Source organism: Pezoporus occidentalis, unplaced genomic scaffold (genome assembly GCF_034315485.1).
Source record: "Pezoporus occidentalis ecotype Australia unplaced genomic scaffold, CSIRO_AGI_Poc_V1 ctg79, whole genome shotgun sequence".
Lineage (NCBI taxonomy): Eukaryota > Metazoa > Chordata > Aves > Psittaciformes > Psittacidae > Pezoporus > Pezoporus occidentalis.
The window spans coordinates 2905160-2918723 of NW_026916147.1; the positions used below are offsets into that span (position 1 = coordinate 2905160).

General features: G+C 39.7%; 2 protein-coding genes across 10 annotated transcripts in view; one reads left to right on the forward strand and one right to left on the reverse strand.

Annotated features, from left to right (window-relative positions):
* Positions 1–13564, forward strand: part of SLC10A7 (solute carrier family 10 member 7) — a 164636-nt gene that overhangs the window by 133630 nt on the left and 17442 nt on the right. For 7 of the 9 annotated variants that reach the window (XM_062602823.1, XM_062602820.1, XM_062602819.1 and 4 more), the window contains 3 exons: positions 1351–1516; positions 5301–5352; positions 6889–6962. In XM_062602823.1, coding sequence (XP_062458807.1) covers positions 1351–1516; positions 5301–5352; positions 6889–6962 — 292 coding nt within the window. Of the gene's footprint in view, positions 1–1350; positions 1517–5300; positions 5353–5572; positions 5648–6888; positions 6963–13564 lie in introns of those variants that run through there. The other 2 variants (XM_062602821.1, XR_009961608.1) reach the window with 2 other exon arrangements.
* The window catches only part of LSM6 (LSM6 homolog, U6 small nuclear RNA and mRNA degradation associated), a 66451-nt gene that overhangs the window by 1960 nt on the left and 50927 nt on the right, over positions 1–13564 (reverse strand). The window lies entirely within an intron of this gene.

The following is a 13564-nucleotide window of genomic DNA, read 5'->3' on the forward strand; positions in this document are numbered from 1 at the left end:
GCTTAGCTTTGCGTGAACCCCATGTGCCAGATTTTTAGTATGTGCCCTGCCATGTGGTTGAAGAAGTCTGTTTGCTGTGATGACTGGTATAGCTGCTTCCAGGACTTCCCTATTGAGAGACTTGCAAACAAGTTGGGAAGGCAGAAAGGAAAACTGACAGCTGTGAGGTCAATCCCACAGCTTTGGCAGCTAGTGTGTGAAAAGGTCCTGTGGTAGCACTGGTGATGGTACTTTGCTATTAATCTTGAATACCTCTAAAATGTTATGTATTATTAAACCAATCACAGTGATGTTTATTAATGGTACCGCTATGGGAAAGTAACAAGACACCTTTAGAGCCCTCTGGTAGAAGTATTTCAGGATCTTATACTATTATTGCTGAAAGGGCATGGTAACAGAGAACATTGTGAGGTCTCAGGAGAAATTAGGCAAGATAATGTGATTGCTGAAAAATTAACACAAGTTGCAGATGTCTGATAAAAGCTTTAAAAAGTTTTTTCAAACCGTATAAAGTAAAGAGAAAAGCTAAAAGCAACTCCCCAGGCAGGACCAAAATAGATGCATTGTATCTACTGAGGCTTAGTCCTGTAGTATTTGGCATAATTTGAAAGTAGTGGTTGTTTCTAAAAAATTCTTGAAAAACAACTTCAGATCCTGTTTCCTGAAAGTGCAAAAGTTCTACTAAGTACAGTAGATTTCCTTGTTTTCATGTGTTAATTCTGGTATTCTAAAAGTGTGCAAATGGCATTTGTCTTTGGATTTACAAAAACTCTAGATATTCAGAGTCTGAATTATTTAAACTCCCACAACACATGCACTTTTGCTTTTCAAGCTTGAGTTATAATTTAATTAAAAACTTCTGGTGCATTGCTAGCTATTTAAATATTAAAATGTTCCATGGATCACTTTCGATTATCTACCATCATGAAATTCCTGAAGATGTCAGATTTTTAAGATTCCCAAAGTTGCACTTGGAATTGTCTGTTGATGCAAAGGGGACTGTGGTAATTACATACATCCATTAGTATCAGCAGAGGAGATAAACTTTGGGGAGGCTTAATGGGCATGTCTCAGTGACAGCTAGCAAAGAACATTTGGCATGATTAAGGATGGATTTGAATGTACTTGAAAATATACTCTCATTATGGACGCCCAGTGGAAGTTGCACTACAAATGTTAAATTCCCCAGAAGAAAAGTTGTGTGGCAAGGAAGCTTTGAAATCCACTGTGGCCGTCATCCAAATTACTCTCCTCTCTTTGTGTCTTTCCGCTGTCAGATTCACTTTGTGATGCCCAACTTGGCTCCCTGCATCTTTGAAAAGAGGCAACCTGTTGTTTTCTGTGTTTCAGATTGTCCGAAGATACATCAAGGACTGGCTTGAAAGGAAGAAGCCTCCATTTGGTGCAATCAGCAGTTGCGTGCTCCTGATGATCATCTACACAACATTCTGTGATACTTTCGCCAATCCAAATATTGACCTTGATAAATTTAGCTTGATTATAATAGTGTTCATAAGTAAGTTCAACCTTAAAGCATATCTTTTATCTGTGTTTCAGGTGTATAATGAGCTATATATACTAGAAAGGGTAGCACTGCAGGGGTACTGGCATGGGGCTAGAGCTTGTACTTTTAATGCCCCTAGTAAATCAGATTAACAGCCTTCTTAGGGGCTGGATACTTCTAGGGGATTGAGTAAGCATTTAGAGAGGGATAAACCCTGCTGTTCGGGGGGGGGGGATTGTTCAGTGGTACTACCATTCTCAGGGGGCATGGTACTACTTTCCAGGTGTTTACAACCGTTCTGTTTTGGCTTCTTTGTTATTAAGCAGCCATAAATGCATAGATGTTGCATTCCAATCAGAAAGGAAATATTTGGGTTTGCGCTGTTACTCAAAAGCACTGTGATAACTTTTAAATTGTTCTTCCATACCATATTATGGTTAGACCAGATGATCCTTGAGGTCCCTTTCCAACCTGTGAGGCTATGATTATAAATGTAGAAACTAGCTGGGAGTTTGCATGTGTTGATATATTTCTGTGGACAAACGCATTTCTTGCGGAGTTTGTTTTAGAAGCACTCTAGTCATCCAGCCTTGAATAACATGCACATGAGAATAGACTGCTGGTATCCTTGCCATCAGTTAAAAATACACTTGCAGATCACTACCTCCCAGAGAAAGGCAGGGGTATACAGTCACTGTCTCCTCTCCCAGTAGGGAATTCCCGTCTTGCTTCAGACTGTCCAGAGACAGGAGTTTCAATTTGCTTGGGGGAGAGGTAACTACAGTATACTACAGTATAAATCACATCTCATACACTCAAAAGCTGTCAGATTTCACAAAATCAATGTATCATCTACCTTGTCGGAGCAATCCCAGGCACAGCTACAGGTTGGGCAGAGAAGAGATTCAGAGCAGCCCTGCGGAGAAGGACTTGGGGGTGTTGGTTGATGAGAAAATGAACATGGGCTGGCAGTGTGCGCTCACAGCACAGAAAGCCAACCGTATCCTGGGCCGCATCAAAAGGAGCGTGACCAGCAGGTCGAAGGAGGTGATCCTGCCCCTCTCCTCTGCTCTTGTGAGACCTCACCTGGAGTATTGTGTGCAGTTCTGGTGTCCTCAACATAAAAAGGACATGGAACTGTTGGAACAAGTCCAGAGAAGGACCACGAGGATGATCAGGGGACTGGAGCACCTCCTATATGAAGACAGGCTGAGGAAGTTGGGGCTGTTCAGCCTGGAGAAGAGAAGGCTGTGTGGAGACCTCATAGCAGCCTTCCAGTATCTGAAGGGGGCCTATAGGGATGCTGGGGAGGGACTCTTCATTAGAGACTGTAGTGATAGGACAAGGGGTAACGGGTTAAAACTTAAACAGGGGAAGTTTAGATTGGATATAAGAAGGAAATTCTTTCCTGTTAGGGTGGTGAGGCACTGGAACGGGTTGCCCAGGGAGGCTGTGAATGCTCCATCCCTGGCAGTGTTCAAGACCAGGTTGGAGGAGGCCTTGGGTGATATGATTTAGCGTAAGGTGTCCCTGCCCATGGCAGGGGGGTTAGAACTAGATGATCTTAAGGTCCTTTCCAACCCTAACTATTCTATGATTCTATGATTCTATGAAGTGTGTGTATGTGCATGTTTCTGTCTAATAAAAATAATGTACCTTCTGTAACTCTAACCTCTGCTCAAGTAGGAAATTTGCCCCTGTCATTTGTGGATCAGTTCTTATTCTATCCCAAGTGTGGCAGTGTTCTGGATTATGAAATGCTATACGTGTGTAAAATACTACATGGAATTGTAAATGGTACTGTATAAATACTTTATTCTGAAAGCAAAGCAGAAGAAAGCTATGCTAAGGAGATTTTTACAAAATGAAGAAAATAACTTGTTTGCATAGGCTCCTGAGAGGGGCCACATCCCAGGTGCACTTACATCAGTGCAGAGTTGTCAGCAAAAAAAAAGAGGGATATGGAAATTTTCAACTCTGACTTCACATGCAGAGGAGCTCAGAATGAAGTAATTTTATGTTACTGTACTGGCTGCTCCTTTGGAAAAAAATGCTCTTTTTCAGTTAAAAAGGAATGTTCTGCCTTGAACAGTTGGTGTAGAGTGGTTGCGCTTCCATTGCCTTTCTGGTCCTTTCTTTTGTTTCTCTGCAAGACAGCTCTGCATTTGTGCTATGAGTTATTATATATACTATTTGCAGTGCAATACACTGAAAATCAGTCTGTATACATTTTCATTGCCAGTGTGCATAACTCGAGTTTCCTAGTAAGAATATTAATGTAAGCATTGAAACTGCTTGGAACTTACTAGACATTTGTTTTTTTCTCAACTATTTGTAAAACAGAGAAAACAAGGAAGTTGTGAAAATGAATTTGCACATTTTATTCTAGAAAATGTTCTGTATTGCCATTGGATGTGTGTTATACCAGGATGCGAAATTAGCACGAGGAGTTTGAGATGAAACTGCATTTATGATTCTGCTGGTTAATGTTTTTATGTAATTTTTATGTTAATATTCTAGCCACAGAAAAATATGCGCAGGGGATAATTGGTAGCAACACATGCTTATTGCTTTACAGAATTATACATATTAAGGGATTTTTTTTTTTACATGCATATTAAATTAATGTACTTAGTTGTAGAAAAATTGTAATTCATGAACGATGGATTGCTTCATGGGGGAAGAATTAAATGCATGCTGAGGTGACATTTACACATCCTAGGAAATGTATGTAAGAGAATGGAAAATGTCAGTGGTAATAGCTAATATCCCTGCCATGTTCCCCAGTTGTAAACTGGGGTCAGAATCAAATGTATTGTCTTAGCTTGCACTGCCCTGTGGGACACATTAGCCTTATTGCATTCACGAGTTTTGTAAGGAAAAGGGAGAGGACCCACCTCAGATGGGCTGTAAGCAAAAGCCCTTCTCCCATAACCTGCAAACACCCTGGAAAGGTCTGTGTAGGTCTCAGGGTTTCTCCTCCAGCTCTGTGGGGAGTTCCTGCACTTTGTCGTGATGCTCTGTCTCTGCAGTTCCAGCAGCTACTCACATCACAGTGGGGAAGCCACCAGCTTCTCCCTGGTCCCCACATCTCTGCAGACCAAGCATGGGCTCTGTGCATCCCACAATGTCTGTGGATGTCAGGAGAGCTGGCAGAGAGGAGAGCTCCCCTCAGGATGCTCAAAAACTATCCACACTTACAAAGCTGGCTGAGCATGAATGAAAGCTGCTTTATCTGATGTACACTGGCCAGTCCAGGAATTAGCCTTTGTCTCAGAATTAAAACAGCTATGATGATCTTCCCTTCATTGTGATAATTCATTGGGAGATTAATATACCCAGCATGTGAGAAGTTATTGTAATCAGATCACGCTTACACACTGTACTTTCTCCTGTTAAATGGAAAGGGGGTAAATTTAAATACTTGGCCACCAGAGCATGTCTGAGAGATTTTATTGTGTCAACACAATAAGCAAAACTAGTGCAAACAGATGTGCAGCATGCAGGGGCAATCTTTCCTGCTATTCATTGTGTCAAGAAATATTGGATCAGACGAGTTACCTCAGGAAGAACTTGTATAGCCCCAGTATTAGCTAGCTTCCTTGGATGTAATGATATGTATTGTTCTTCCAGACAGTATTTAAAGGTTATCTGTAATTGAGTTTCTTTGGCCTTGGTTCTGTCTAGCTTATGACCTGCTGTATGGGGGCAGAAGGCATGTACACAGCAATTGCAGAGATTTAAGTGATCTTTACTTCTGTGATCTAAGTCTCATTTTAATGTGTTTCTCTTTCAGTATTTTCCATTCAGATGAACTTCATGTTTTTGACTTTCCTCTTCTCCACAAGGTAATTGAATGTGCTGAATCAGAACCCTTTGAGTGTTTGTTTTGTGTGATATCTTTGGTTTGGGTGATACAGTTTATGCAAATGTGTAAGGGCAGGTTTCTGAATAGGGGTGACCTCATTTTGGTATTTCATATTGTCCTCACTGCATTTCCTCTGTTAGAGTTTCATAGGCTGAGAGAGCAGGACCTGAATTCTGTCCTTTCTTGTGTGTTAATTACAGAGTTGTTAAATCTCAATCAATCACTGCTATACCTCATCCACTGAAAAAAATGGATTTGCACAGATGTCACTGAAGGTATAATTTGCCCTGCAGACATGCTGATGACATATGAGAGAGAGAACTCAGTTTGACTTTATGCATCTCAAGATACATTTGCTGGGCTGGCAATTCACTCTTCTCTGTATATGTCAAATTTGTTATGTTTATATGGTGATTCTTAAAAGACAGTTGTCCTGAACTCATGTTTGGTGGAGCTATTTTTTTTTTTTACTTTTCAGTGTCAACTGGGAAGAACAGTTGTACATTCACTTCTCAAAAAAGTACCATGAGAATGGTGTTAGCCAATGGCTAATAAATGCATCACTTGAGCTGATCAGTTCATCCACCACTGTCCTCTCACTTAGGCTTACTGGAGTATTTTTCTTAGCAGCACTCTGCTGAGTGGGAAGTGCTGCAATACAGCAGACTCCAGAGATACGCTTTGTATAAATTATACAATATCTGTAATGGACAATCGCAAAGAAGGGTGCAGTGTCTTAGAGCTACTTATGCTTTTTTAGTTCCACAAGAAAATTTCTGTGTGACAAGATCACACTCTGACCTTGGGAGGCATTTTTAAATAACTTTTTAACTGCTAAACCTAACCTGGGGGGAAGATGATATGTCCTGACAGTGAAATGTAAAATGCATTAAGTAATAACCAACTCACTATGGAAAATATTTAGAATCTCTTAAAATGATCCCTAAGTTGGGCCAAAGGGTGAGCTATTGGCCAGTCACACACCTCTCTCTCTCTGTGTAAGTTTTACACCCTTCCTGGCCTTACTCCCAGTGTGTAAACCCTTAGATGCAGTTTTTCTCTGAAGCAGAAGATAATTACTAAGGAGTACTCATAGTGTAGACTGGATATATGATCTCACTTAAGCATTTTGTTAACATTACATATGAGGAAAAGAAATTGTAGATCATTCTTTTTTTTTTTTTATGGAGGCAAGCTGGCCACTACTCTGGTACAGCACTTTTAAGAAGTAACCTTGGCTGCAATAAAGTTGTCCCCTACATACCATGTGTTCGAATTTCCTCTCCTTCACGTGGCAGCATATTCATTAGAGAGTTTGCCACAACTGAAAAACAATTCTGCTTAAATAAAAAGTAATCAAACACTACTGTTCATTTTTGTGTAGAATTATTTCTGTCACTAGGCCTGATCAAAGTGATGTGAACATGCATATAGATCCTCAAAGCAATATATTCGAACGATGATGTTTTAAGGAGGTTTTTGCTATCAGAAGTTATTAAAACTCTTTCTTTTCTAGGAATAACTCTAGTTTCACACCAGCAGACACAGTGGCTATCATTTTCTGTTCCACACACAAATCGCTCACCTTGGGTAAGTCAGGAGAAAAGCTTTTGAGCAAAACAACAGTAACATGCATACCTTGCTGTGTTTAAAAATAATGTTGTTGGTTGCTGGCTTTTCTGCTTAAATGGGTTTGGTTTCAGTGTGACAAGTAATGATACAAGTATGATACTAAACATAAGATGATATTCTTGGACAGATAAAATAAATGCTTATTACAGGGCAGACAGTATGGTCTTCTCAACTGAGATTTTGGTGGTTATACAGTAAGAGCATCTTGTTTATGGAAAGATGGACTTTTCTTTCTGATTTGGGGGTTTTTTGGTTGTTTTTTTTTTGTGGTTGGTTGGTTGTTTTTTTCCCCTGTTCTTTGGCCTAATCCGGTATTGATTAGGTTTTAGGTTTGTTACTGGAAAAATTCTAAGGTCTCACAGTAAAATCTTACACCTAAAGGCTGGGATGTACAAGTGAAAATGAAAACGTAGTGTATTCAGAAACCACAAAGAGTCAATACTGTCTTTTGCTTAACATGAGCAAAATGTGTGTGTTTAAGTCTGCAGATATTCTGGATAGTTTTATTTATTAGATTTCATTTATCACAACATCATTGAAATACTTGTCACTTATGACTTCTTAGTGATAATAAGATGTTCTGATGGAAATTCACAAAATACTGCTAAATCAGTTATACTTACAGGCACTTGCTACTGCCTCATCCATTATGTTCAGTCAGTGAAATGACAAGAATATTTTCTTATTGGTTTTCAAAATATGAAAACATGCATTTGACAAAGCATGTGTGACTGAATATATGCCTTTTCAAGACTGTATCCATCAAAGAGAATTATTTGCTAGTGTCAATAACAAAGGTAAGAACTCAGTCTGGAATAGGGGAAGAACAAGTTGGGACTTAGGTGAGATGTTTTCCAAGTCAGTTTGATATAGTGAAACTTATCTCAGGGTTCTTTGCTTCAGCCAGGCCTGTGCTGCAGAACTGTTAGCAAGTGGCCTTGAAAGTCTGCGGGAAGTGAAGGAGTTCCTGGAAGACAAGAAAAAAGCAAACATAATGCCTCTTTTTCACAATGGAGGCAAGGAGGGGACAAGGAATTATAGATCAGTGAGTTTAACTTCATTTTGTAGAAAACTACTGAAACAAATAAATTATTTTAACAGTGTAAGAAGAAACAAGGAAATAAGTAACAGACCCATAGATTTGTCAAACGTATATCATACCAAGCTAACCTGACCTCATTTCACATAAGGTCCTGTGGGTTGCAGAGAAGTAGCAAAAGTTTTATTGCTTGAACGCGTTATGGCTTTTGACGTTGGCATGATGGTTTGGGCTCCACAATTCAAAAATTATGTGGGCCAACTGGAAAGAGATCGGGGAGAGTGCTGAGGATGATCATAGATCTCAAAAATGGAACCCCAGAGAAAGGTTGAAACAATGGTGATTGTTGTGAGAAGATAGGTGAAATACAGTAGTGACTTTCAAATGCATGGAAGGTTGATGCAAAGAAGGTAAAAAGTAATTGTTTCACAGTGGACTTTGAAAACGGAAGGATTTTGTTACAGTGAGGGAAACCCATCTAATGTAAAACAGTTTAGCTTTAGAGCATGTTGCCTATTGATGACTTGAATCTCCTGTCATTGTAGATAAGCCTTACACAAGAATTAGCTAGTTGATCCTGCCTTGGAGCAGAACATAGAATGACATTAGGTCTTTTTCAGCCACATGTTCTATGAAACTGAAGCTTCAACTAATAAATAAGCCTGTATTCAGGAGGACAGTTACACCTGTATTTATAGAATGAAACATTACACATAGGTCATAACAAACTATTTGGAGCTGTGTGTGAACCTAGGACACAACTGTGATAAATACAGAAAAGAAGCTGGTTGTACTTAACAGCACAAATGTGTAAGTCTTCCTTGCCTGGTGAAAACTGGTTTATATGCATTCTGTTGAATACTTCTGCAGCTTGCTGTGACACTAAGACGATAAGCACAAAGCCTTTTTTTTAAATATTTAAGTCCTAGAGAGGCTTGCCATCACCCAGAAGAAGGGACTCTTTGTGTCTTCTACTCACTCTACCAAGCACTGTCATGCAGCCTTTCTTTACCTGCACCCTGTACACACAGCTGAATTGGCTCACCTTTCTTCTGCTCATATACTCTCCTTTTAATATTTTATTTTTTCCTTTAGAAGAATCTAGTTTGAGTTCCCTAACTTGCTTGACTTTCTGGCTCACTTTTTTCTATTTTCAAATTACTGCTCTCATTAGCACAGCCCAGTGAGTCAGGCTTTTTATTTTGCATCTTTCTTTGCCCAAGCACACCAACAAAACCGCTTTGGCCGCCTTGACTACAAGGACTCCTACAGCTTTTCCCCAACCATAAATACTTTTACCCTTCTAATACAGATGTCTCATGAATAAGTGTGAAAGTTGAAACGGGTAAGTGGTGGAATACAGTAGTGTGTGACTGCTTCTCAGCTACTGATTGTTCTATTTGTCAGCTTCAGGACAGACTGATTTACTTAATCCTTGAAGAGCTGGTGTTTCATAGAAAGAAGTTTACCTCCTAGGAAGCTAGTCACAAGATGTAATTTGTGCTTAAGCTTTACACTTTTGCAGTGCCTTTCCTTACTGCTTAGGACCTGTGTTGAGATCACTGGGTTGTTGGGACCTGTGCTCCCCTTGCTGTATTCCATCTCTGGGGCTCAGCTTTGTCGAGGTTTCTTTGAAGCTCCCAGGCTTGTCTTGCCATGAGGCCAGCAGCAGCTTATCCTGAATTGAGCACCACTCCTAATGGAGAAATGCTCTTTTTGGCAGTGCCTGGGAGCCCATCTTTGGTAAGCCTTAGGGCCTTGCTGCTCTTACGTGCACCCCTACAGTGCATGCACTATGTAGGTGTGCCTCCTGTGTATCAGTTCCAAGCTGGCTGTTTTGAAACTGCTGGTATTCTACTCTCTTTGATATTAGTACCAGGTCCAGATAAAATAGAGCTGATAAACATTTCTATGCAAACAGGGAGCTGTAGTGCATTGAGGAATGCCCCTGAGCTGGTGATGTAAACAGGAATGTTAACCAGAGTAGCTGTCATTTATTCCTTCACTGAAGGTGGAAGCAAAGTAGATCTAATTTGTTTCCAAGTATCAGCCATTTCTGAATGACAACTAGATCTATCTACAGCACAGTATTGTCCACCCTGATCTTAGCAGAAACAAGGACAGATGCAGGTATTTTGGCCATTACTCTTTTGTTGTTCTGTCATATTACTATTTGTCCATATGAACATATGTTCATATTTGTCTACTATATAAACCATGCAACGAGAAATCTTCACTTGTAGCAGAGAGAGCTTTTCCCTCTCCTTCTGTCATTACAATGCCTGAAAGCAAGAGCTAAGGGTCTGATTTCACATCCATTGTGGAGCTTTGCTTTGTTTGGCTTCAAGATTCCGGTGGTAGTGTATAAATGACCGACCCCCCAACACTTGTTCTTTCACTTTGAAACTGATTTCTCTCAGCTTGGCAGGTGAAGCTCCAAATAGGTATGTCTGGCCCATTCCCTGGGGAGCTTAGAATAGCACCAGCTAAAGCGGAAGAAGAGCTGACAGCTTTAAAGCTTCAGAAGTGGTAATAGGAGAGGCATGAGAAGACTTTTGTAAGTCACTTTCTCCCACACCATATTATGAAACCAACTAATTCCCATGCAGTGCATGCTCATGAGGCCAACTGCCACTTCTACTGTTGAATCCATGAATAAGTGCTTGCTCTGCACAGAGATGAGTGCTGTTCCCATATGCTGCATTTTATTTTGTAGACACAACAGTTGACACACTTTTTTGTCTCAAAGATCAGAGTGCAGGGTATGTTTGTGTAAGGACAAATTACACAGGGTAGGTGCCTTTGTGTTTCTTAGGAACACAAGCTGATATTTCTGCATAGAAGTGGGTGCTTTGGCAGGTTTTTTTAATACAATACATCACATATGCAGAAAAACTAATGTTTATTTGTATTTCACTCAATGACTGAAACAGGATATAAAGTTACAAGGAGTGAAGATAAATATAGTATTCACAATGCCCTCTGGCATATTCACCCACACTTTGTTCTTTTTCTCTCCTTCTCCCTACTCACATATATGCACAGTACATGTGAGCACACACATATGCGGACATTTGATGCATGGCTTTTATTAGTGCATTTGCCATTGATTGATTAGTACTTAGTATTAGTACTTCTTCTATTGATTGATTGCAGATGAAGTGACTATTTGACCTTTAATTATGAGCCTTGCTATTGAAAATGACATTGAGCTATGGCTTCACATAATCCATCTGGAAAGCCCGACATGATGCCATTCCCTGGAGTTCATTCAGTGAGAAGAGAAGAGGCCTCAAGGAAGTGCAAAGCTATCAGTGTGGCTTATCTAAAAAAAAATACCGCAGTTGTTGCTTGCACTTACACAAAAGTTGCAGCCAAGTCCAGAACAGTATTCTGGTTTTTTTGCAGAGAAATTGCTAGCCAGAAGTTACAACTCCAGAAGTAAAATGCAAAAAAAAAAATTTCTACTTTAACTCTTTGTGTTTACAATGTAAAATTATTTTATCAGCAGAAAATGGAGTACTGCTACCTAGTTTGGCTACCACAAGTGCAAATGTTAATACTGTGGCTATGATGAAGTGATGAACAGCAGATTAGTAAAAAAAAAAAAAAAAAAAGGAAACAAACCCAAAATAACTGCATCTTGTAATAAAACCAGGGTGTTATTTATGATGCAGAGTGCATTTTTCCTCATTTGGATTTATCAGCGTAGCATTTCTTTCAGCATGGTATTCTTAAAGTAATGCAATCAAAATTTCTAGAATTAATTTTGCAAATAAAAGGCAAAGTGCTAATTTTATTTTGTAATGTTTTCATTTCATTCAAATCTATTTTTTAAATACTCAGCTTTTTACTGCACAAGTCAGGAACCAGTATTCTGTACTTGAACAATTCTTAAAAGCCTGCTGTAATGCTCAAGCACCGTCACAGACACCACAATTGTCTGTGAGCAGATTGTCTAGGCTATGGATTAATCAGCCCATGCCTTCCCCTGAGTTCCCCAGCTGCACAATGTGACAGAGTGCATCGTGCTCACATATAGCTCCAATCTGCTCATAGCTATCTATAGTTTACTCATGTTCTCTACAGATATCCCCTTACAAGATTTTTCAGAGATAAATAATGTATTCGCACAGCCTAAACCACTGTTGTTTAATATTAGCTGGGGTTTTGCTTCATCTGTTTTTTCCTACATCCAAACTCTATGAAATGCTGTACTAATCCAGCCCAGGCTCTTATTGTGTGGTGACAATTGCCTTTTTCCTTTAGTCAGGAAAATGCCAAAATGTTCTAACTTGTGTTAAAATAAGGTAGATAATTTTAATTTTTAAAAGAGAAGCATCTCTTAATAATTCTGTAATAGAAAGTAAGACGGTAAAATCAGGTGCATTGCCCTAGGTGAGTGTACAGGCTATACTAATCCTGGCTAATTGCTCTCACAAAGTTTCCAATAAAGACTTTTGATACTGTCTCTTTCACTTTTGAAATTTTCCTATGAGTGTTGAACAGGAGGTATTACTCCTGGCATCATAGCGTACGTCTTGGTGTTATTAGTCCTTGAATTTGTGTATTTTCTTACCTGTTACTGACTTTAACTCTCATTTCTTCCCTCTGTGTCCAGTAGCATGATATGAAAGTGATCTGTCTATTCCTCTGCCTAGAATTAGTAGGGCACAAGGGAGGAATATGCTTGAAAGTCTTAAGTGTCTTGTGGAGGCTGTGTCTGGGTCAGTATGTACCCCTCACTACTGTCAAAGAGTTAGAAACTCTCTCCCATTCCTGCTTCTGCAATCTATGGGGACTTAACCCTTCAATGGGTTTTGATATGGTATTTCTTTGGGCCAAAATGAAAGGTTTTTCTCATCTTTTCAGTCTTTGCCTAGCATTTGTTTGGAAGGAGCAAATGGGCTTTTTCCTCAGCTCTGTAATTCCCCTTCTCTTAGACCTCTCCCTGTCTCTGGAAAACAAGAACAGAGGGATTTGTGTTACATGAGATGATAGCAGGGAGAGCAGAATCACCTGGATCTGCTGCACTTCTCTCATGCTAACATCTTTTTTTGTAGCCCAACTTAAGGGCAGATGGATTGCCTTTTCTAGCTCAGCAGTCCTCTAGAACGAATGTTTGGTTCCTACCAAACAATATTATTACAGGTTATTACCATGTAATTGGCATGTCTTCGTTGTCAGTGGACCCCAAAGAATATGTGGGAAATGCTGCTATTTCCAGCACAGCTGCCATATCAGAATATTAGCAAAATGAAATATAGACTGAAGATTTCTGTCATTAGGAATAATATGAATGTTTGCACAGACATTTCTCAAATACTAAGGCCACCACTCACTTCTCTGCAAGAAGTCAAGACTGACTGTTTTGAATAGGCTGTGGTTGCTGGGATGTCTCTGCCAGAGCATCTCTCTTATTCTCCCTTGCTACTCATATACGTGGCTGGGCCAGCACCCCTTGTTTATCTCTTTCAGACCAGAGTATCCCTAGGGGATATACTTTCAGGAAGGAAATACG